This window comes from Hippopotamus amphibius, chromosome 2 (genome assembly GCF_030028045.1).
Source record: "Hippopotamus amphibius kiboko isolate mHipAmp2 chromosome 2, mHipAmp2.hap2, whole genome shotgun sequence".
NCBI lineage: Eukaryota > Metazoa > Chordata > Mammalia > Artiodactyla > Hippopotamidae > Hippopotamus > Hippopotamus amphibius.
In genome coordinates, this window is record NC_080187.1 from 34,725,701 (window position 1) to 34,751,159 (window position 25,459).

At 47.6% G+C, this 25,459-nt stretch overlaps 1 protein-coding gene across 2 annotated transcripts in view; it reads left to right on the top strand.

Moving 5' to 3' along the window:
- The window catches only part of GABBR2 (gamma-aminobutyric acid type B receptor subunit 2), a 364,042-nt gene that overhangs the window by 328,060 nt on the left and 10,523 nt on the right, over window positions 1-25,459 (top strand). For both annotated transcript variants that reach the window (XM_057724616.1, XM_057724617.1), the window contains exons 14-15: window positions 21,552-21,662; window positions 24,070-24,294. In XM_057724616.1, the coding sequence (XP_057580599.1) occupies window positions 21,552-21,662; window positions 24,070-24,294 (336 nt within the window). The remainder of the gene's footprint in view (window positions 1-21,551; window positions 21,663-24,069; window positions 24,295-25,459) is intronic.

Genomic DNA, 25,459 nt, shown 5'->3' on the forward strand with positions numbered 1-25,459 from the left:
GGACAGGCTGGGGAAGTGGTATGAGGGCCTGAGAGCCTAAACACCAAGGGCTGGGGCCGAGGTGTCCTAATGCTGAGATGGGCAGGGCAGGTGCACGTGTTGATGAGGGGGGCACCGTAGCCCGATGACTGTGCAGCTTCCAGCCTGAGGGCCCAGGAGGACCCCGGGGCCAGGGATAGAGCCGGAAGACAGCCAAGGAGGAGAAGGAGCCTCCAAGGAGGGTCGTTTTTGCTCTCGTGCTAATTGATGCTTGATTGTGTGACTCATGTTGACCCACAGAATTTCAAAGCTTGAAATGACCTAAGAAATCACCTAAACAGATCCCTCATTTCCCTGATGGAGAAATCGAGGTGTAGACTTACCCAAAGTCCCAAAGCCAGAGAAGTGACTGGGATGAGCTACCAGTTTAAACCAGTCCTCGTGTGCCTGTATCCACTTTCCTGACCTTCCCCTGAACACTCTGGGAACGAGAGGAGAAATGAGAGGACATGAGTTTTCCTAATGAGTCCTTTGAAACATTTTCTGAATCTGTATGTTAACTGGGAGCTTTTACTTGGGTAGATTGCTGCGGGGTGGTGGCGGTTGGTGAGGGCGGGGGAGTGATAATAGTAACAGCTGACCCTGTCTGAGCCATTCGCTTGGGCCAGGCACTGGTCAAGGGGCTTTACTCATATCAGTATATTTAATCCTCAATCCTATGAGGAGGAACTGTGTTTAGACCCATTTTACAGATGGCAACAGTGAGGCTAAAGAGCTGCTGCCAGGTTTCAGCATTTCTAAGTTCCAGAATTGGGACTAGAGCTCAGACAGTCTGGCCTCTGGTCTGACATCTTTAACCACCTTACCCTCAACTACATCACTGGGTGCAGGTAACCCCCATATTCTCAGTGACTGGCTGACTGAGTGATTGATTGATTGGTTTATTTTGCCAGGGAGAGGATCAACAGCAAATTCTGGCCCCAGCCTCATTGGTATTTTTGCAGTAAGTCAAGGCCTATTTATTACTCATAGAGTATTTTGGGGGTCTGTGATAAAAAAGAAACACAAAACTTAATTTCACTTCCCTGCTACACTGCTCATTCTTTTTTAATACCCCTCTCTTATCAGCCTCCTGGCAGCTTTTGCGTTCCTGTGCATGTTAATTACTTTATTAATTATGTTAATATCTTTGGTTCTGCCCAGCATCTCTCTCGGTGCTTTTTGTTTCCAGCATGCACCCATTTTGCCTTGCTCATTGGCATATGTGGGCCCAGTTCCCACTTCTAAAAGGGATTCTTTGAGCCTCAGCAAACACATGGCTTTCAATTAGTTGCACAATCATCATTCCCATTTTCATCTCAGCCACGTCACTAATCGAGGGTTTTTAACATTCTCCCAAATAGAGGCTGTGTTGTGTTAAGTTTCTGACTCTGTTCCTCAATCCTTGTTTCCTCTCCAGGTCACAGCTCAGAGATCCCCACAACCTAGCACTGAGTGACAAATAGTAAGATGTCTAGGGGGAGGAGTGAGAGGAGTTGAACCCTGGGATAGATGGAGGTGGGGTTTGTGAGATGAGACTGCAAAGTGACCTGCAAACAGATCCTGGGAGGCCTTGAATAACAGCTGAAAAGTCTAGACTTTTTCCTAAAAGCCAACATCCTCTCTAAGTATACAGCATGGACTACTAATCCCTTTAGGTATCCCAAGATAAAAAGGAATGGGTAGATTTCATGGTCCAAAAATTTAAGAAATCCCAGAAAACGATGGAAAAGTACAATGGGCTATATAGCATGTTAAAGGCTCTGCAGAATCCTACAGTTTACAATTTGTAACTAAAATTTTTTAATTTTAATTTTTAATAATACATATTTTTAATTAGCATTTCCAAAACTTCTTTGGCCATAGAACTCTTTTTATTTGTAAGGTGTAGCATATTTACATTACATACATGAGGAATGTAACTTAGGTAGTGCTTCTGGAGGGAACAAGGAGCTTTTTTGTGGGTTTTGAGCCGGAGGAAGCGTGCTTAGGCTTGGTTTTACAAAGGTGCTTCTGGCAGTCGATCAGCATGGGGGGGGACTGGAAGAAGGAGGGGAAAGTGAGGAAGGCCCTGAACAGTTCGAGCAAGACGTACATAATAAGGATTTAAAGCAAAGGTTTCAAATGTTTCGATGTTTTCCTTCTATTTTATTTCAAGCTGCATCGTTGTCTTAAAATTGGAAAATCAGTGTTGCTATAATAAATCACAGCACAAGGGTTTTACTCAGGCATAAAATCTGAATGAGAAAAACAATCTGTGCAATCTTCCATCTTCAAAGAAAGCATTTAGCCCAACAGGGTGTTGGGACACAATAGCCATCTGTTTCTGCAAATCACCAGAGTTTATCAAGGTTTTCGAATCAGACAGACCCAGATTCAGGTTCCAAGTCCACACCTTAGTGGCTCTGTGATGCAGGGCAAGCGGCTTTCCTTCTCTGTGTCTCTGTTTCCGCATCCAGTAAAGAGGGAGAATAATCTTCTTCTCACAGGACAGCTTCAAGGATTGCACAAGTGAACATGTGCAAAGTCCTTAGCGCAGTGCCTGACACACGATAACATAAAAACAAGTAACTGCCCTTCTACATAAGTCCAGATAGGCTGGGCGAGGCTGTGGTAATAAAGAACCCCTAAATCTTAGCAGCTGAATGCAACAAATCTCTACTTCTCACTCATACAAAGTCCACCTGTGAATCCAGGTGGTCTCCAAGGGCAACCGTCTCCCATCAGGCAGCTCCGTGATCTGGGCCCCAACACGAAGTAGTACACAGGTCTTGCAAACAGCTCTTCTGTGCTTCAGCCCACAAGGGTCAAATGTCATTTCTGCCCACTGCCCATCAGCCAGAATTAGTTATGTGACTCTCACTAATGTACAGGGGCTGAGAACTGCGAGCCAGCAGATGGGATGTCCGGCGAGCTGTAGCCTCTGCCATCTCTTCATTCCCTTTGGTCAGTCCACTTACCCTCTCTCAGCTTCAGTTTCCTCATCTGTAAAACAGAGCTAATACTTCCTATCCTACGTTACACTGGAGTGTTAGAGGGACACATGTGATTATATATGTGAAAAATGCTAAGTTAAAGTTAGAAACAATTATATGTTTACTTTGTGCAGTGCCAAAGCCACGTCACACTCTTTAGTTCGTAGGGAAAATGTACAGCTTCAACCCGCCTTAAATCTACATTGCTGTTCTTATTCCCCCAAGCCCATCTCATCGCTGGGTTGCCCACTCCTCCCCTCATTTGGGTCTTTTAAATTATTTTTGAGTGAGATCATTAAGGCCACTTGTACGTAGCCTTTGGCGGCCTATTTTTGAAATTGCACACTGGGCGGCACATCCTGCATGGAAAAGGCAACCCTAAAGTGCCATGAGGGATGACAAGGAGGCCACCTGTGCGTATCTTCTGGACAGCTGAGAAAACTCTCAGGGGTCCTGCTTCACATGCTCTATGGTTCATGAGATCCCAAAGGAACACTAGATGTGTACTGGGGGGGGGGCGGGGCTGTTCCAAGCACCAACAGCTCCCTACATGTGGACACTGACAGTAGGGACGACCAAGCGTCATGGTATGGTTTGGCTGCAAAATAACCAGCACTAGCTCAGGGGACCGCCCCAAGCGAGGAGGGCCCTAGGCCTGGGGAGGGGACAACAGTCTCACCCTCTCAGATCCTTGGAGACCTGAGTTCTCACCTGGACCCTAGACCCTATGGAGATAGTGACAAGATGAAGGGTGGCCAGGATGGGCAAAGAATAAAGAACTGTGCCACACACAAATGCTGATGTCAACCGGGCAAAGAGAAGGCTCAGAGGGACACAAATTGCTGTCACTGCACTTCAGAGGGGCTGTCCTGGATCCAAGAGAGGAGTCACAACCTGCAGGGCCCCAGAAGGCAGAGCCAAGACCAGTGGGTGCAGTTCTGGGGACACAGATGTCAACGCAGGATGACCTTTTAGTCTGACCTATCCAGAAATTCACTGGGCTCCTGTAGAAGTAATGAGTATCTCATCACAGAGGTGTGCAAAGGAAGGCTGGACGAGCTTTTGGCAGGGACTGAACACTAAGGAAAAGAAGTAGAAGAGGATGCTTGAGTCTCTTCGAGCCCCAAAGTTGTGTGATTCTACAAACTAGAATAGTGTGGGCTCCAAAGATTTCTATTTGTTGCTAATGAGTGTGTGTGAGATAAGTTGAGAACAGCTTTACAGTTATAACGAATCAGAGCATCATGTTCACGTTGGAAACGCCATCACTGGTGCAGAGGAGAAAGCACTGACAGGGAAGACCAAACTGACCCAGAAAAGGAGGCCCTGCAGAGTAAAAAGGGTCGTGCACACTCTCCCGGCCCATTGCTGCCCGGGGACTCCCGCGTATGGGCAGCGGTGGCAGCAGCACCCATTACAACACCCTGTTTTGGAACAGTCCTTGCAACACTGCGCTTTGGGGGCTCCCAGTACGCTTGCCTCCTTGAATGGCAACAGGCGAGTGAAATGGATGCACTGTCCTCGCACGCATTGCTCGCACGCATTACCAGGGGTGCGCTTGTTCTTGCTCAGTGCTCAGAACACCCCACAGAGCAGGTGACTCCGGCACTTCTCAGAGGAGAAGCTGGGGCTCAGAGTGAGCATGTGACAGACCTGGGCCAGACCCTCGCCCAGAGGCAAGGCAGATGGCTGCCCATTACACCAGGGCACTGTGGGGTCACCCCGCTGCCGTTAGCTACCGGCAAACTGTAAAATCTGAGATGCAGGAGGGAACAGGAGAGGGAACACTTGAGGCTCGTCCAGGCAGCCACCTTCCTTTCTTTGGTAAGCTGGGACTCCCAGAATTAGCCAGAGTTCCAGGGAGGTGTACAAACAATGGAGGACCCTGGGCTAGGAGTCATGACCCCTGGGCTCAAGTGCCAGGTCCTCAGATGTCTTGCTGTGTAGCTTTGGGTGAGTTACAGTCTATTCCTGGGCTCAGGGTTCTATGCAAAATGGCAATGAGGCTGGAGTTCTAGCATTGTTAGGCACATCTAATGATACTGAAAAGCATAAACCTGAGTGTCGTGGACAGCAGTGATGGAGTACACTAGCTCTGTCCAGGATCCCGATGCTCCAGCTTCCTGATTTAGAGCATCTTCGCACCCTAGTTCTGTCACCTCCCCATTCACACCAAGCTGGCCTTGGACTGGACAGCAGGGAATCTCTGTGAACCACCAGCCAGGTCGTGCCCTGAGTTAGCAGCAGACCCCCGAGGGGGTGGTAAGAGACAAGGTATGGGCACGGCCAGGCCAGGGCTGAACAGGGCAAGCTCAGCTCCCTGAGGTCTCGACTAGGAGATCCGAAGGCTGGGCAGCAGAGAGGCCAGCCTGGCCAAGGACTGAGCTGGGCAGCTTGGGCAGGGCCCCCTGGGAGCTCCATCCACTTCTGGGGCCACAGATGTCATCCCAGGCCAGGGACAATTACCAACACAAAGAGGCCCTTTGGCCCAGGGAGTGCTGGCCTAGAGGCAGGATGTTGGGGGATGGGGGAGGCCTTTCAGCAGGCATTCCCAGGCCAGGACCAAGTCTAGCTTAGGGCAGGGCTTCCCATCCTTTTTTACAATGTGGCACTCACAGGAAGCCGTATACTCGTAGCTGCTTGTGGGTAGAGGTGCCTGGCCCCACCCCTGTGCCCTGAGACAGAGGAGAGCATCCTTTGGGGTAGCTCTGGATTTGTGTCTAACGCAAAGGTTTGGGAAGTTAGGCGCACCTGGATTCAAGTCACTAAATGCCTGTGTAACCTTGAGCCGGTTTTCGGCCTCTCTGAGCCTGATCCAGCATCCCTTAAAACGGGGGTGGTACTAAGACTCACTCCTGTGATGACAGTTATACCACATGCTTAGCCCAGAATGTGGCATGCAGTGAGCACTCAGCACGTGTTGGGGGACAGAGGAAGTACACGTGGTAGAGGGGATGAGGGGCAGGTAGAGGAGAGGAAAAAGTCCAACACAGTTATCTCTACCACGAGGCCACACTCCTCCTCAAGGAGAGAGGCAAGAAGCACAGAGGGCCTTGCAGGAGCAGACTCAGGGTTGAGAGGACCCAGGAAGATTTCAAAGATGGAGGAATGGGGTGAAAGAAGGGTGTCGCATGACAAGGAAACGGCTAAGAAAAGGACCAGGAGGGACATTATGGGACTGGGCCACAGATGAGGTCAGGTGACGGGAGTTAGGGCTGGACAGATACGTCAGGTCTGATCGCAGAGGGTCACGATGCCGGGCTCATGGGTCTGGGTGACCTTCCTGCGGTTTGAGGAGCTGCTGAGGCTCTCTGAACACGGGATTAGCTTTGGGTGGAAGACCACTCTGGAGACAGCATGGAGGGGAGCTGGGGCAGGGGAGGAGGAGATGAGTGAGGGCAAAGGGCACAGGAGAGCTGAGGGTCCTAGGAGGCTGCCCGGGTTCTGGTCTGACCTGGCAGACACTGGCGGCTCTCTGAGCCAGCAAACCTGTGGGGAATGGAAGGTCTGAGGGAGACAGTGGGAGTTCAGACTGGGAGAGGTGAATTAGGAGGGGCCAGGGCACCGATCAGTAGGCAGAGGGCATGAATGCAGGGAGCTGAGAGGGCACAGCCAAGGAGGGCAAAGACCCAGAGAACCGGGCGAGGACAGGGCCTGCAAGTGAGGGTCAGGTGGCCTTGGGAAGCAGAGGACTAAACGGGGCCCCTGCCCTTGGCCACTAGGGGTCTCGACATCCAAGGGGAGCACTGCAGTGGCGTAGGGGTGAATGGTGGGAGGTAGAGAATGTAGACGGGTACAGGTACCCTCGTCAAAAAGCTCCACTGAGGAACCAGAGAAAGGGGCCAAATCGCTTGAAAAGCAGAAAGTGGGAAGGAACTCTGGACCAGGCTGGGGCAGGGGCAGGGGGAGGCAGAGTAACTAACAGGAGAGGAGCAGTCAGGGAGCAGGAAGTGCTGGGGGGTTTCTGCCCTCATCATTTATCGGTTAGTGCGATGGACAAACCGAGTGACTGTTGCCTCATTAAGCTCTTGTTTTTGTTTATTCCCAGGGCTTAGTTTACGGCATCGCAGAGTCTCACTGTACCATGTTGGCACCTGAGGGACACAGGTTTCTCTTCTCTTCTGTCTGCTTCCTTTCATTGTTCTACTCACCCCTGCCCCTCTCTACTGCACCCCTGGCCCAGGCCCAGACCCCCAGCTGTGGGGGGTCAGGCAGGTCCCAGGACCGTAAGAAGAAAGCAAGGTTCTGCTCTCAGGGTGGAGGCCGTGCAGGCACAAGTGGCTCTCACGCACCCTGGGAAATGTGGTTGGCCCTGCCAGGTTAGAGCACGTGGGCTGCAAGCGCCCTGGTCCTGCTGAGCGCGGGTGCAAGCCAACAGCCAAGCCAGGGCGTGTTCCCGTCTGCTGTTGCCATTATGGAATCCCGAATGCTAGCACTCAGGGGGAAGGGGCCTGCCTGCCCACGGCTGGCCCACAGACCTTTCTACTCAGTAACGCTGCCTCTACAAAAATCAGGTGCTCATGGGAATAGTTAACCCACATTTCTACATATTCCAGTGTCGGCCGGGCCCTTGTAGGCCTTGAGATTCAGGAAGAACTGCCTCAACCCCCAAAGTGGGGAGGCCTGGGGACATCCAGAGCCTGCTGGAGATTTTGGCCTGTTCCCAGCCATTCTGGTAGCACCGTCCAGCTCCTGGTCCCCAGATGCCACCTTTCTTCCACCCCACAGCACCCCAGGCAAGTCTCAGGCCCTTTTTCCAGGTTCACCAACATTCCCCTCTCACTCATCAAACATGTCCTGAATTTTAGTAGGACTTCCTGAAGGTGCAGAAGTCTGTGAGGAAGGAACATGTGGCCCACAGCCTCCCTCCTCCTCACTCCTCCCTCTCAGAAGCAAGCAAATCTCTCTTGGCTCCTGCAGTGGATCTGCCCTCCTCTGAACACTTGGTGCCTGTGGCACTCATCTTCCCAGAGCTGGCACTTTCCACCAAAGTCACGGCTCCCCATGAAGGGAACTCTCATCAGCTGCTAAGACAGTAGTGATTTCTCCAACACTGAAGTACAGGTGTCCTCACCCACATCAACTGCTTTCAATCACCACTCTCTCTCTCTCTCTCTAATTCTTTTACCAACTCAAGAAAGAACAATTGTCACACTTGCTTCGAAAATGCCTAGAATTAAAGGCCTTTCAAGCACTCGCTTGACGCTGGAACAAGGACTGCAGCCGTGCTGGCTGGGCAGCTTGGATGAGGGAGGGGAGCAGACGTGCCCAGCCCACGAGCGAGGATGTGCACACAGACAGGCCCTGTGCTGCCGACTGTCTCATTCCCAAAAGAAGCTAGAAATCTGGGTGTTCATGTGGAATCAGCTGAGGTTTAAATACTGAGTATGACATATAAAAATGTTAAACACCATACACGTGAAGTACAACACCCCCATGGCCCTGAACACTGCCCGAGGGGCATGAGTTTCTCTCTGCTCTAGAGCCGAGGAAGACTCCCCACCCTTGTGCCCAGCCACTCCCTGGTGACTCTCCCTTGAGGAGTGCGGAGCCACCTCCCTGTCTCCAGTCACTGGGTCATGGTTTCATCTGGGGAAGTGTCTGTTTGGGCCCTGGTCTCTCATTACCCAGCGTGGTCAGGCTCCCTGAAAAGTGCAAGCCCCACCCTTGTGCCAGGTGGGCGCTACACACCACGAAGCTGACACCTGGGAAGCAGCAGTGCCCTCACCTGTTTACAGTGTGCCTTGTGAAAGCCCCCCATGATCAGACACCTCTTGGCTTTGGGTTCAACAGCAATACCTGGGAGCTCTTCCTGCTCCAGGCTTTCCCCAGCGGCCTCAGACATAGGCCCATGGAGAGCGGGGGCGCCCCTGAAGGCCCACCTCCACAGGGAAGGGAACAGAGCCAAGCCACAGAAGCTGAGATGCCCCCACCTGCTTTGCAGGCAAGAGGTCTGGCTTGGCTTTGCCTCTGACTTACTGTGTTACCTTAAGCAAGTCTCTTGTCCTCTCTGAGCCTCAGTTTCCTCACCTGTAACATAGGTATAAAATTCCTGGCTCCTGAGGTCAAAATCAAAGAGAGATCCTAGTATGAATACATTTATGAGCTGCAAAGGGCTAGAAATGTTTGGACCTATTATTGCACTTGTCAGCCCTTAACTTCCCTAAAACAATCCTCACCCCAGCTATGACCCTTACATGGCCACAGAATTTCCTACTAGATTCCAGGGTCAACCTCAGGATGTCTCTCTGAGACAGGCAAGGGTGCTGGCCCACTGGCATCCTAATGCTGAGTCCAGGTTCTTTGCCCTCCTCAACCAGGTCCCACCCACCTCCCCAGTCTCATCTTCCCTCCACAAAGCAGGACTCCATGAGAGTGTGGCCAGTGAGAATAGGTCAGGCAGCTCTGGGCCCCACGCCTGCTGTTCTAGAAGCTGCCCCAGGTACACCTGAGCAAGGGTGCACAGTACCAGCAGACTGGATAAGTCCAAAAGCCAGGGGCTGGCCCTGAGGCCAGCTCCAGGGGGCTGACTTGGCCATGTCTGGCACCTGGCAGCGGTTAAGTCCCAATAAATGTTGGCTGGTGAGCAGCCCACGAGGCTGGCTCCTGTGGCAACTCACAGCATGGTCCAGTGCGCAGGGCACGCGACCAAGGTCAGGACACCTGCGTCTGTGTCTCCAGTCACTCACCCACTTGCTATGAGTCCCTTTCTGGGCCTCGGTTTCTCTGTGTGTAAAAAGAGAAACTGGACTAGAGCATAATCCCCTTAGTGTTTAGAAGTGAGGGAGCCAGAGGAGGGAGATTTTGGCTGACATGGTGACTAAAGGACATTCTTGACATTTAGTGCCCAGGGATTCTGAGTGCCCTACGCTGAACAGTACAGTCCCTCCCAACAAAGAATCACACACCCTCCAAAGAAAATAACTGCCAGAAGCGCCCCACAGAGAACCCCTCTCTATGGGTGACCTCACAGGTCCCTTCCAGATCTGGGATTCTGAAAAAATCCACCCAAACTCGTAATCAAACAGTCTAAAAAGAAAATCGTACCTTGAAATGACAGCTTAGAGCTTTGCTGCCTCGGAGATGTGGGGCTGCTGCTGCTGAGATAAGCAGCTGGGCCCAGAGGGACCTGGAAGTTTCCTCCTGGCCCCAGCGCTCTGTGACTCTCTGCAGTGGGAGATAATGATGACGGTTTACACATAAGGAGTGGGCTTTCCAGTCTCAAAAGCCTGCTAAACACACTAGGTACCTCTTTTGATTATCTTGCCAAACCTGGGAGGTTGCAGATGAGGAAATCATGGCTCAGAAAGGCTTAGAGATGTGTTCAAAGTCACACAGCTGGCAAGTGATGGACTTGGGATCTGAACCCAGCAGCCTTTCTCTCCCTGCCCACGCTTCCTTGATGGGATCCCCCGCCACCCTATCTCTCCCAAAAGAGGCAGTGTTGACTCACATGCCTTCCCAGGAGAAGAGAAACATCTCGAGACTCTGAAATGCAGCCCAGAAAGGTCAGACGTCCTCCCTCCTCTCCTTACCACACACACTCAGACTCATATTTACATACACGTATATTCTCACCTCCAACAGAAAAACCTGCCAATTTTACCATTTATTTCAAAAAGCAGCTTTGAAATTTAAAAAAAAAAAAAAAAAAAAAGAGGAAAAAGGCCAGCTTCTGGGAGCTGGTCAGCAGGTGGAAGGCACTGTCTCCTTCAAAAAAGCAGTAGCCAGGTGGGGCCTGGGAACCCGAGCTACCCACAGCAGTGGCAGCCTAAAAGGTCCACGGGACCAGAGCCAAGAGCCCTGTGATCCAGGGGAAGCATGTGTCAGGCTTCATGCCCACCACCGGACTCCTCACCCTCCCTACTCAGGGTCTGAACACACAGACGCGCAGTGTCAAGTCTGCCCTTGTGCTTCACTCTTTCTCTGTCAGAGGCATGCAAGTGACAAAAGGAGTCTACATTCTTTTTTTTTAATTGAAGTATAGTTGATTTACAATGTTGTGCCAATCTCTACTCTACAGCAAAGTGATTCAGTTATATGTATATATACATTCTTTTTTTAAACATCCTTTTCCATTACGGTTTATCATAGGATATTGAATGTAGTTCTCTGCAGTATACAGTAGGACCTTGTTGTTTATTCATTCTATATATAATAGAATCTGCTTACCTCAGCCTCCCATTCCATCCCTTCCCCCAACCTCCTCCTCCTTGGCAACCACCAGTCTGTTCTCTATGTCTGTGAGTCTGTTTCTGTTTCAAAGATTGGTTCATTTGTGCCATATTTTAGATTCCACATACAAGTGATATCATGTGGTATGTCTTTCTCTTTTTGATTTACTTCACTTAGTATGATAATCTCTAGTTGCATCTATGTTGCTGTAAATGGCATTATTTGTTCTTTTTTATGGCTGAGTAGTATTCCATTGTATATACATACCACATCTTCTTTATCCATTCATCAGTTGATGGACATTTAGGTTGTTTCCATGTCCTGGCTATTGCAAATAGTGCTGCAGTGAACATAGGGGTGCATGTGTCTTTTTGAATTATAGTTTTGTCTGGGCATATGCTCAGGAGTGGGACTGCTGGATCATATGGTAATTCTGTATTTAGTTTTCTGAGGAACCTCCATACTGTTTTCCACAGAGGCTGCACCAACTTACATTCCCACCAACAGTGTAGGAAGGTTCCTTTTTCAAGGAGTCTGCATTGTTAACCAGAGATCTGCTAAGCGGAAGACCAAATGTCACCCTATTGCTTAAGATCCTTTAAGGCCTTCCTGCCCAAAGGGCAGTCCCTGGACCAGCAGCATCAAGTATCCCTGTGAGCTGCTTAAAAATGCAGCATCCTAGACCCCGCCCAGGCCTGCTGACCCGTCTGCATTTTAACAGGCTCCCTGGGTGGTCTGGTGCACATTATGGAGTGAGGAGCAGTGCAGGCCCCTCACTTGTTACACTCTGGCCACACTGGCCTCCTTTTGGTTCCTAAAACATGCCAAAGTCTTTCCCGTTTCAGGTCCTGACCACTTACTGTTCCCTCTCCCAGGAATGCTCTCCCTGAGGCTTTCACAGGGCTGGTCTTCCCACCGTTCAGGTCTCAGACTAAATGTCGCCGCTTCAGAAGGGCCTTCCCAGACTACCTGATCTGAAGTAGGTCCTCTGGCTAGTAGCCCTCAGAGTGCCTTGTTCTCTTTAGGAACACTTACCACCCCTCTACTCATAGCTGTGCCATGTGGTTTGTCAACCTCCTATGCCCTCCACTGGAATGCACACTCCAAGAAAGCAGTCATCCTGTAGGTCTTAGACACCCAGACCCCAGCATCAAGCACAGTGCACAGCACACAGCAGACACATGAGAAATACTGATCGAGTCAATTCTGAATGAGTGAATGCAGGACAAACAGAGTCATGAAATGTAAGACAAATATAGTCATCCCACAATTATTCAGGCTTATGTTAACTATACTGTAGATTAACCCATGGGCTCATTGCAGATGGGAAACTTAGGTCAAGAAAAGGGTGAGGACTTGCCCAAGGTCACCCAGTAAGCCTATAGCAGGACCCAGCCCTTTGACCTTTCAGGCCTCAACGTTTCAAGCCATGCCCAGATCCTTGCTGGTCCATTTGTGCAGCCTGACAAAGCTGGATGTTTGTAGGGGCCACTGACCTACATTGTGAATAACTGCATCATGCAGAGGGACTTTCAGGCCAGCTGCTCTCCTCTCGCTGCACAGATGGGGGAGGCTTTCCTGGGCAGCGTCTGCCTGCCTCCCGCTGAGCAGCGGCTGGACCAGGAGTCAGGTGTGAGCACTTGCAGCCTCCAGCCATCACAGACAGGCGTGGCTGCTCTGCTGGGCACGGCGCCCTGTCAGCCAGAAAGAGCGTTTTATCAGCTTGATTTCATGCAGCACCAAAGCATAGCCTTCGCAGAGCTCTAGGGGCTTCAGGGAGGCCTCTACTGAACGTTTAGCAATTAAGTCATTCTCCCACGAGCAGCACCTCACAGTTTATAGAGCAGGCTTATACTCTCCTTGGAATATGAGGAAGGGCAGGTTGGGGGGTGCACTTGATGAGGAAGAAACAAACATTGTTTGGGAATCAGACAAACCTGGGTTTGAATCTCAGCTCTGACACTTACTAGCTTGAGATTCAGGGCAAGTTACTTAACCTCTCTGTGCCTCGGTTTCCTCATCTGAAAAATGAGGTTAACACCTTGTTAGATTCTTATGAGGCTTCAACATGATAAGCTCACAGGTTAGCAACTAGCACATTTTTGTCACTCATGACAAGGCAGGTCTTGGTGTTCTCAGGGTGGCCGTCATTGGCGGAGACCAGCCCATTCCCCCTCTGAGGTCATCTCTCATGGAACCGTCCTGATCTTACTAGAATGGAAAACCCACGAGGACAGGGCTCTTGTCAGTCCTGGTTTTTGCTGGCTTCCCCATGTCTAGAACAGTACCTGGCAGATGGTAGTGCTTGATAGTTTATGGAATGAATCAATAAATGAATGATTACTTAGGTAACTGCCCAGGTGAGCAACAGGTAAGGAAGGAAAATAAAGAGAAAAAAGCAAGCTGAAAGTTCTCGTAGGCCAATCATCTAGGGCAAGGGAAACATCCTTAGGCCAGTGGAAATACTGTAGTCCACAGCTATAAAGAGAAGTGGGCCTGAAATCCTGGCTCAGGCCCTGACGTCAGATCCCAGTGTGGCATCTGTAAGGGTCAGTGCCCTGTGCTCACTGGCTCTGGGCTGTGTGGCAGCCCACACTAGGAGCAGGGAGAGTGCCATGGCTAGGTACAGCCTGGGCTCTCTGGGCTCTCCTTCCCCAGCAGCCCCCCACACCCTCCCCCACTCTACTTCACCCACTGTCCTGAGAGTGGGGGGTGGTTCTCCAAGGTGCCTGAAGTCTGGCCTCATTTAAGGCCAATGAATGCCTTCTAGAGTAGCACAGGATGCTGCTGACGGCTTCACCACTTACAGCCCCACCAAGCCACAGAAATAGCTCTGTGTCCCCAAGCGGAGGTGATCCACAGCTACTGGGAGGACCCTCCACACAGTTCTTTGGTGCCCTCTAGTGGCACTCTGGTGCATGACAATGACACCAAGTAAGTGCTCAGGTGGTGGCCCAGGTTCCCCGCCCTCTCCCGTTGCCTGCTCAGGCACCTCTCCCCATGTGTGTGACTGCTCCGGACACTCTGAACTCCAGTCCCAGGCACTATCAGGATGGATCATATAAGAAAAGGCATGGCTCTTACAGTTTGCTTTGAGATTCAATGCAGGGCTCATTTGACTTTGTTCAGACTCCCCATTCCCCAGCCTCATAAGTACATAAACTTCCTCACTCATAAAACCACCCCAATCACTGCCACTCTGATCTGTGTCCAGTGTGCACAGAGATGGGGCTCTGTGAGAGTGACGTGAATGACCAGGAGATTTTTGTGGCTTATTTCTGGATCAGTGCCTGTGTACTGGAAGATGGAGTAGAAGCATCTCTGCCCACTCTTGGGACCATGACTTCTATGAACTTTGGGAAGGCCCTTGGTTTTTTGCTGCCCTCTCACCTCTGCAGGTGAACCTGTGTTTAAGCTTAATGAGATGAACGGGGGACTGAAAGACCAGATATAAGAATTGGGATTTCAGGATTCAAAGAGGTCAGAGCAGACGAGGATGGAAGGCATGAGGAGGACAGGGCTAATAACAAGGTAAATGGTAACCAGGCTGGAATGTTAGCTGCAGAAGACAGAGCTAGCAGCAGTTCCATGAAAACTGCCTATGGGGTCTTTTTTTTTTTTTTTTTTCAGATCTTTATTGGAGTATAATTACTTTACACTCTTGTGCTAGTTTCCACTGTACAGCAAAGTGAATTAGCTGTATTTATACATATATCCCCATATCCCCTCCCTCTTGAGCCTCCCTCCCCCCCCCATCCTACCCCTGTAGGTCATCACCAGTCATTGAGTTGATCTCCCTGTGTTATGCAGTTGCTTCCAGCTATCTATTTTACAATTGGTAGTATATATGTCAATGCTACTCTCTCACTTTGTCTCAGCTTCTCCTTCCCCTGCTCCGCATGTCCTCAAGTCTGTTCTCTACATCTGCGTCTTTATTCTTCCCCTGCCACTGAGTTCATCAGTACCATTTTTTTAGATTCCATACATATGCGTTGGTATACAGTATTTGTTTTTCTATTTCTACTCTAGGTCCATCCACCTCACTACAAATAACTCAATTTCATTCCTTTTTATGGCTGAGTAATATTCCATTGTATATATGTGCCACATCTTCTTTATCCATTCATCTGTTGATGGGCATTTAGGTTGCTTCCGTGTCCTGGCTATTGTAAATAGTGCTGCAGTGAACACTGTGGTGCATGTATCTTTTTGAATTATGGTTTTATCAGGGTATATGCACAGTACTGGGATTGCTGGGTCATATGGTAGTTCTATTTTTAGTTTTTTAAAGAATGCCCACACTGTTTTCCATAGTGGCTCTATCATGTTACATTCCCACAAACAATTCAGGAGGGTTCCCTTTTCTCCACACCCTCTCCAGCATTTATTGTTTCTAGATTTTTTGATGATAGACATTCTGACTGGTGTGAGGTGAAACCTCATTGTGGTTTTGATTTGCATTTCACTAATGATTAGTGATGTTGAGCATCTTTTCATGTGTTTGTTGACCATCTGTATGTCTTCTTTGGAGAAATGTCTATTTAGGTCTTCTGCCCACTTTTGTATGCGGTTGTTTGTTTTTCTGATATTGAGTTGCATGAGCTGCTTATATATTTTGGAGATTAATCCTTTGTCAGTTGCTTCATGTGCAAATATTTTCTCCCATTCTGAGGGTTGTCTTTTCGTCTTATTTATGGTTTCCTCTGCTGTGCAAAAACTTTTGTTTCATTAGGTCCCATTTGTTTATTTTTGTTTTTATTTCCATTACTCTAGGAGGTGGGTCAAAAAGGATCTTATTGTCATTTATGTCATAGAGTGTTCTGCCTACGTTTTCCTCTAGGAGTTTTATAGTGTCTGGCCTTACATTTAGGTCTTTGATCCATTTTGAGTTTATTTTTGTGTATGGTGTTAGGGAGTGTTCTAATTTCATTCTTTTATATGTAGCTGTCCAGTTTTCCCAGCACCATTTATTAAAGAGGCTGTCTTTTCTCCATTGTATATTCTTGCCTCCTTTGTCAAAGATAAGGTAACCACATGTACATGGGTTTATCTCTGGGCTTTCTATCTGGTTTTACTGATCTATATTTCTGGTTTTGTGCCAGTACCATATTGTCTTGATTACTGTAGCTCTGCAGTATAGTCTGAAGTCAGGGAGCCTGATTTCTCCAGCTCCATTTTTCCTTCTCAAGATTGTTTTGGCTATTTGGGGTCTTTTGTGTTTCCATATCTTAATCAACCATATGGAACATTTGAATCACCAATGGAAGGCAGTTATTTAGAACGGCAAGGAGATCTGGAGCAAGGGTGCTTAGGACCACCTGAAGTGTCGAGCTCAGTTCTAGGTCAGCAGATCAATGGTAAACTCGAGCAGTTTAGGGGGACCAGGTCAACTTGTTGGGGGAGGTGGTACATACCTTCACTGTAGATCCTCCCCTCCTGAGGAAGAGTGTGCAGACTTATGGAAAGAGTTTGATATCATTCTGAGGAACCCTGGAGGAAAGACAAGGATCAGTGGTGGAGGTATAGAAGGAGAAGGTTCTAGTTCAATTAAAAAAAAAAAAAAAATCCAACCATCTCACCAAGAGTGGGAGGGAGGGGGCTCTGTCACTGGGGGTATGTAAGCCAGGCAATCATTGTCAGCTTCCCATGAATAGAGTTTTCATTACAATGAACAATGGGGTATGACAGAATCAGTCCTCTCTATACAGAGAATCTAAGAGTTCATCATAAATTATTGCCCTTCATTGCAGAACAACAGACACTGTCATCATTAATGGGTCTGCTATTCGCACATGGGTGTAATGGGCCTGTGCTACTGCATTCTGAGGTCTGCTTAGTTGTCAGACACTGGAGAAAACCAAGTTATGCCACTAAGTCACTGTTGACCCTGGAACCAAGTCCTTTCTCAGTCTCCTCTATTAAACAATGAAAGGACATCAGGAAACTCTCACCACTCTTAGAATTCAGCTCGACTCCTAGGCCGGTAGCAGTGGAGGGGAAATCTCTAGCCCTGGCAACTCTGACTGTGGTTTCTGGGGATCACCTTTCCAGAGAGTGTCTCTCTCTAGTACCCATAACCACCATTACAGAGGGCTCAGGGGACCCTGCTCTCCCTGTAGCACTCCAGCCTGTATGTGTACTGAATGATTATGGAACCAAAGAGGCTAAGCTAAGGCTTTCTGTGGCTTGGGACAACGAAAGGGAAATCAAGCCTCAGACAGCATGCAACTGGCTGATCTAGTTACAAAATGGCCTGAGCCCTCTGGCCCCATCCTTCCCAGCTCCTCCTGCATCTATGTGGGAGCACCATCTTTCCCCACTTCACAAGAACTCAGGCAATGACATGCTTTGAAGGTCAGGCCTAGTGAGCAGGGCTAAGAGAAACAGGGTTTCCATCCTCCACATGCTTAAGGCCTGCCTTTCACATCTCTGAATCCCACCAATGTGCCCCTTCTTCCTAGTGACTGACCCTGGGGATGTCCACCCCTTACCCTCAGGAGTGTGGCTTCACCCTGGCCCTTCAGAGGCAACATCCAGAGCACAGTTCTTTGATGAGATACCCTCAGTGGGATCTGTGCTAAAGACAAATTTGCAAGGAAATCTTCAACTTAGTAAATTTGTTGTTGGTAGTGTATGGATGTAGCAAAATTTTGAAACTATTTTGTGTCTATTACAGAATGGAGAAAATGAGTGAATATCTTGATGTTGTTAGAAACCAGGGATTTCACTGTGGGAGAATAAATGCAAATACAGAATGGGGGAGAGCAAGCAAAAACCCTGTGGTGTTGGATATTATTTATATCTATAGATAGATGATAAAGAGATACAACGATGATGGACGGATAGACAGCTAGATAGCTAGCTAGACAGCTAGATAGATAAAGGGGCCTAGAAATAACAATACCCTAGGAATAGTAAGCACATCTAGTGCCCAGATTTCGGTTTCTAAATACTATTCTCTGCTAAAAAGAACCAGGACTCCTCAGAGAAATGGCTGATTCCAAGACTAGGGCAAGGAAAATACAAGGAGAGCCTGGAACTTCTTGTGCCAAGAAGTAGGAAAGTGCTCAAAAAATTATGGCGATGTTGAAAAAACACAGGAGACAGCATGAAGAGCTTTCCTACTGGCCAAATCTGGAAATTTTTGAAAACAATGAATAATAATAGTAATGGATTATAAGACACTGAATCTAAAAGGATCCCGTAAGTCTATACTGATATACAAAAATGAGTGGGAGGAAAGGAAAGATCTTGTTTAGAATATGTTGCCAAGTATTTAAGTGGAATAATAGAGTTAGAACATCACCATTTTGCAGCCACCAAAGTAATATGACTCAGATAAGAATCATCAATGGAAGCTGCAACCACTGAGTTAATGTTTGTGGGGGAACAGGATACTCACACAATCTCAAAGTATCTCCCACAGATTACTTATTAATTACAAGAGGGAAATGGTACCTTTGAAGTGGAGAGATCTGGCAGACATCATCTCAACCAAATGATCTAAACGTCACCAATACTGGGACAAAGTGCCATCAAGTGCCCCCAATGCGAAACACTGAGGAGATGCGAACATCACTTACATAGGATTCCTGCCAAGAATACACAACCTGAATTCACACAAACCCAAATTGAGGGACATTCTGCAAAATAACTGACCTGTAATCTTCAGCAATTTCAATGACATGAAAGACCAAAGTAGGCTGATGTCTTTTTTTTTTTAACTGAAGTATAGTTGATTTACAATGTTGTGCCAATCTCTGCTGTACAACAAAGTGACTCAGTTATATACATATATACATTCTTTTTTTATATTTCTTTCCATTATGCTTTATCCCAGGAGATTGGATATAATTCCCTGTACTATACAGTAGGACCTTGTTGTTTACCCATTCTAAATGTAATAGTTTGCATCTGCCAACCCCAAACTCCCAGTCCATCCCGCTCCCTCCCTCCCCCTTGGCAACCACAAGTCTGATTTCTATGCCTGTGAGTCTGTTTTGTTTTGTAGATAGGTTCATCTGTGCTATATTTTAGATTCCACACATAAGTGATATCATACGGTATTTGTCTTTCCCTTTCTGACATCTCTAGTTGCATCCACATTGCTGCAAATGGCATTATTTCATTCTTTTTTTATGGCTGAGTAGTACTTCATTGTACATATGTGCCACATCTTCTTTATCCATTCATCTATCAATGGACATTTAGGTTGTTTCCATGTTTTGGCTATTGTAAACAGTGCTGCTATGAACACAGGGGTACATATATCTTTTTTAATTATAGTTTTGTCCAGGTATATGCCCAGTAGTGGGATTGCTGGGTCATATGGTAGTTCTATTTTTAGTTTTCTAAGGAACCTCCATACTGTTTTCCATAATGGCTACACCAATTTACATTCCCACCAACAGTGTGAGAGTGTTCCCTTTTCTCCACACCCTCTCCAGCATTTGTTATTTGTAGACTTTAATGATGGTCATTCTGATTGGTGTGAGGTCGTACCTCATTTTAGTTTTTATTTGCATTTCTCTAATAATTAGGGACATTGAGCATCTTTTCATGTGCCTATTGGTCATCTGTATGTCTTCTTTGGAGAAATGTCTATTAAGGTCTTCTGCCTATTTTTCAATTGGGTTGTTTGGTTTTTTGTTGTTGAGTTGTACGAGCTGTTTGTATGTTTTGGAGATAAAGCCCTTGTCAGTCACATCATTTGCAAATATTTTCTCTCATTCCGTAGGTTGTCTTTTTGGGTTTTTTTTTTTGGATTTGTTTGTTTGTTGGCCTGCACCGTGTGGCATGCAGGATCTTAGTTCACAGACCAGGGACTGAACCCACGCCCCCTGCAGTGGAAGCATAGAGTCTTAACCACTGGACCACCAGGGAAGTCCCTGCCTTTTCATTTTTTTAATGGTTTTCTTTGCTGTGCAAAAGCTTTTAAGTTTAATTAGGTCCCATTTGTTCATTTTTGTTTTTATTTCTATTGCCTTGGGAGACTGACCTAAGAAAACATTGGTACAATTTATGTCAAAGAATGTTTTGCCTATGTTCTCTCTTCTAGGAGTTTTATGGTGTCATGTCTTATGTTTAAGCCTTAAGCCATTTTGAGGTTTTTTTGTATGCATGATGTCAGGATGTGTTCTAATTTTATTGATTTACATGCAGCTGTCCAACTTTCCCAGAACCACTTGCCAAAGAGACTTTTTCCCGTGTTATATTCTTGCCTCCTTTGTTGAAGATTAATTGACCATAGGTGTGTGGGTTTATTTCTGGGCTTGCTGAGTTCTTGAGATTGAAGGAGAAAGGGTTGATTCCAAGGCTGACTACAGACACGATAAGTAAATGCAACATATGGTCCTGGATTGGGTCTTTAAAGGACGTTATTGGGCCAATTAACAAAATTTAAAAATAGGTAATGTATTAGATAATATACTGTATCAATGTTAAATTTCCTGAATTTGGTAGGTGTATGTGGTTATATAAGAGACTCTCTTTGTCCTTAGGAAATACATGCTAGATATTTAGGGGTGAAGAAGGGCCAAGATATCTGCAAGTTACTCTCAAATGTTTCATTAAAAATATATATATATGTACAGTATATATTTTTTTACTCCCTGGTTGTCTTTTTCTCCTCTTGCCACCATCTGGCTAATTCTCTCCTGGAGTTTCTCCGTTCAAATTCCTGAGAGAGAGAACTAGTGCTTGGTTGGATCCTCTCCACCACCCCTCTCTGGACAGAGCACTTTGCACTAGGAAACCTCATAGGTCTCTGACAAGCCTCTGAATTGGCTGCTTAAGGTCAGGTGCCTGCCCCTTGTCCAAACAGCTCTGGCCCAAAGTGGGTCATGTGATACATAACATGGCTGCCACCACTGCTCCCTTCATGGAGGTGGTGGGCAAGAAGATCTCCTTAAGGGGGTTTGGCAGGCCCCATGCTTGGTCTAGCCAGTAGATACTGTATCTCCAACTACTCAAGTTAATTCCAGAGACACCTGAAGGCCTCCTGACCTAACTGTGTACCTCATTCTCACCCTCACTCTTTTAACAAATGTTACAGATAGATGCCTGCTCTGAGCCAGGTCTTGTGATAGGTACTAGGGGCACAGAAGTGATCCAGTCCCTACTCTCCGAGCTCTGACTCAAGTTGGAAAGGCATGAAGAACTCAGATAACTGAAGTTGAGAGCTGAATCATGACCAACAAACAGAAGGCAGTCAATGCTAGTTGAGGCCTGAGCCCCATGGAACACAGAGATGGGGTCCAAAAGGCCTCCTAGATGGTAGCACTGGCTTTGGCTCATGGGAGGGAAAAGGAGTATGAAACAGGGATCCAGCTACCGGGAGCATGCCCAGTGGCATCCCTGGGTTTCTGTTTTCTCTTCACACAGCCGGACCCCGCAGGACGAGACATCTCCATCCGCCCTCTCCTGGAGCACTGTGAGAACACCCACATGACCATCTGGCTTGGCATCGTCTATGCCTATAAGGGGCTTCTCATGGTAGGTGCAGAGCAAGAGGCAGAGTAGGGGAAATGCTTCTGTCAGAGCTCTCTCTCCTAGGGGCCTCCATCAGCATAAAAATAGACAGAGTCCTCAGGACTAAGCACTCGCCCTTTGCCAGTCTCAGTTCCTGGCACGTGTCATCTCAATCCCACCACAACCATATGAGATAGGTACAAATAATGTTCCCATTTCACTGATGAGGACATTGAGGCTTGGTTTGCCTGAGGTCACTCAGCTAGTAAGTAAGTGGCAGAGTCAAAATCTTAACCAGAGAGTAACCCCCAAACCTGAGTGTGCCTTCCAGCTGCCACTGACCTGCTTCCTGACAGCAATCTGTTGACATCCAGTGCATGTTCACATCCTGTGGGAGGTGAATGGAATCATCTCCATTTGTAGATGGGAAAAGTCAGGCTCAGACAAGTTAAATGATTTGTCAAAAGCTACCTGGTAACCTCCAATCTCCAAACCCAATACTCTTTCCACTCCATTCATCTGTTATGCAAAGATCACATACCAAGCCCACTTCACGTGATTGTGGAATTTCAAAGTTAGGAAGGACTTGAAAGGGCAGTCCCACCCGACCTTATTCTGGGTTGACCCTTGAATCTTCTCTCCATATCCTATGCAAACCATGCCTGCACGTAAATCCCTCCAGTGTCAGGATACTAGCCACTGCACCCTCCTCAGATCTTTCCACAGGAAAGTTAAGCCACCATCTGCCTCTGTGGCAGAGAGGAGGCACAAAGACCCCCTGTCAGAGAACAGGCATTCCAGGCACCCATCCAGCCCTGGCACACACTGCCAAGGGACCCCAGGCAGGTCATCTGGCCTTGCCCAGCCTGTGCTTCTTCCCCTCTAGGATGTGGACAGCCACGCCCAGCTGTAGGATTGAAGGGACCGTCCATGTAGGAATAGCATGGTTTCCTTCCCTCACCCAGTATCTGCTTCCTGGGCCTCTGGTTCCCATTTTAATTGGAATTAAAAATAATAATAAATCAGTCTGTGAGATAACACACCTAAAGGAGAGGAAACAACTATGGTTGTAAAAAATAATACCAATTACAAAATAATTATTAACTTACTTTTATAACAGATATACCAGTTTACAAAATGCTTTCACATCCATCCTCTCATTTCATCTCGATAGAAGTCCTATGAGATACTGTAGGCCCTTGGGATGATGTTAAATGGTTCATGCAGCTGTTGGATGCCCCAAACTTCAGAGATAAGACCAGAGGGAAAGGAAGCCTTTGTACGACGGCCTCCTGGAGGGGCTGGACCACAGTGAAAGCCCCTGCACCAGTCAACAACTGTGGGCAGCTCTCCCTCCCACCCACACCACTATTCTGCCCAGCATTCCATCTACACTTTGTCTGCAGCCTGCCCTCCCCTCAGACAACCCAAGAAAGCAAAACCCTCAACACCCTACTTCAGGTCACATTTGACTTGTTTTCATTTATGTTGGAAATGTATTGGTTAGGAATAGAGCTGCAAACGACAGAAAACCCACAATAATAGTGATTTTTTAAAAAGACAGTTAATTTCCCTCTCAGGTACGCAAAAGACAGTTAATTTCCCTCTCAGGTATGCAAAGGGCTGGTGTGGAAGCTCCTAGCATCTGAGCCCCTTGCATCTTGTCTCCCTCATCTTCATCATACAGCTTCCACATCATAGTCAAAGATGACTTTATGGTCTAAGATGGCTGCTCAAGCTCCAGCGATCACATTCTACTCCATCTGCTAGGAAGATGGAAGAGGAACAACCTTTTCCTCTAAAGACACTTTCCAGAACTTGTACACACCACTTCCACCTACATGGCATTGTCTAGAATCCAGCCATATGCCACATGTAGCTTCAAGGACAGCTAGGAAATATACTCTCTCTACTCTGGGTTGGCTATGTGCATTTAAGGGTAACAGAAGTCCCAGACACAGGGGCTCTGCCTGGTTTAACAGAAAGTAAGACTAACCTGAACTTCTAGAGACACAGGCCACTTTTGCCACAATATTGCTCTGTGGCCTTGGGCAAGACCTTCCCTCCTTTCTGGGTCTTCAGGTTCTCTGTAGAGGGAGGGGATGTGGTTGAGATTATGTCTGAAGTTCCTTCCTACTCTGGCCTCCTGTGGGTCTGTGTGTGAACCAGTGGTAGAGGTGAAGGAGAACCAGAGAGTGTAACACCCCAGTCTGTATTTCCTTGGCAGGACTCAACCCAGGGACACAAGTGGAGACAGACTGTGATATCCAGAAGCCTGGCCAGCAGCAACCCTCCAGCCTCCCTCCCTCCCGGCCCCCACTTCAGAGTAGGGGGAAGTAACAGAATAACCCTCAGTCCAGTAGGTTCTCAGAGCAGGAGTGTATGCCACCACTTGGTAATGACCATCTCCCCTTTCTGTTCACCGTTCCAGTTGTTCGGTTGTTTCTTAGCTTGGGAGACCCGCAACGTCAGCATTCCCGCGCTCAATGACAGCAAGTACATTGGGATGAGCGTCTACAACGTGGGGATCATGTGCATCATTGGGGCTGCCGTCTCCTTCCTGACCCGGGACCAGCCTAATGTGCAGTTCTGCATCGTGGCCCTGGTCATCATCTTCTGCAGCACCATCACCCTCTGCCTGGTGTTTGTGCCAAAGGTATGGGGTAGTCGCCGGCGACCCCCACCCTCACCACCCAACATTTGGCCTCTGACTCTATTGCAAGGGGAATGCTGTGTTTCTTCCACTTTCTAAAAGTTTTATGCACTTTTTTTTTTAAATGATGAACACAATTCACATCATAGAAAGTTTGGAAAATGCAGAAAAGCAAAAACCAGATTTTTCAGAAATCTCACATAGTCCTGCCACCCAAAAATGATCACTATTAATATTGTGGTTTGGTTTTTTACTGTTAATATTTTTGATGTGTCTCCATCCAATCTTTTTTTTAGTGGTTTAGGCTTTTTCAGATATAGCTGTAATTTTATAGCACACTTTGTAGTTTGCTTTTTTAACTTTTTTTTTAAATTTATTTATTGGCTGTGTTGGGTCTTCGTTGCTGCACACAGGCTTTCTCTAGTTGCAGCGAAAGGGCGCTACTCTTCGTTGTGGTGCACAGACTCCTCATTGCTGTGGCTTCTCATTGTGGAGCATGGGCTCTAAACACATGGGCTTCAGTAGTTGTAGCACAGGGGCTCAACAGTTGTGGCTCATGGGCTCTAGAGCACAGGCTCAGTAGTTGTGGCACACGGGTTTAGTTGCTCTGTGGCATGTGGGATCTCCCAGGAACAGGGATCGAACCCATGTCCCCTGCATTGGCAGGCGGATTCTTAAACACTGCACCACCTAGGAAGCCCCCTTAACTTTTACCCTTTGTATTTTCCCACCTTCATAACCATTGTTGAGGGAAGTTCCATAGTTTACTCATCCACTTGATCCCTTATTGGTGAGCATTACAGTTGTTTCCAGATTTTTTGTATTATAAATGAACTTTTTTTCCCCTACATAATACATTTTCCTTGTTTCCAATTATTTCCTTAAGGTAGAGTCACAGAAGTAGTATTAGTGGGTCAAAAGGAATAACCATTTTAACAACCACTTATATTTTTCATTCATCTAAAGGGCTGAGCGGAGAGATATTTTCCAAACATTATCCTACCCAGCAGTGGGCAGGTGAACCAGAGGCCTTGACCCCTACAGTGGGCTGATCTGTAAGAGGGAGACCTGACCTTGGTGGGTCTCAAGAGTAAAAGATGGAGCAGGAAACAGATAGTTAAGAAGTCACTGACCCAAGTTAGGGAGTGTCTGCCTTAGTGAAGGGGGA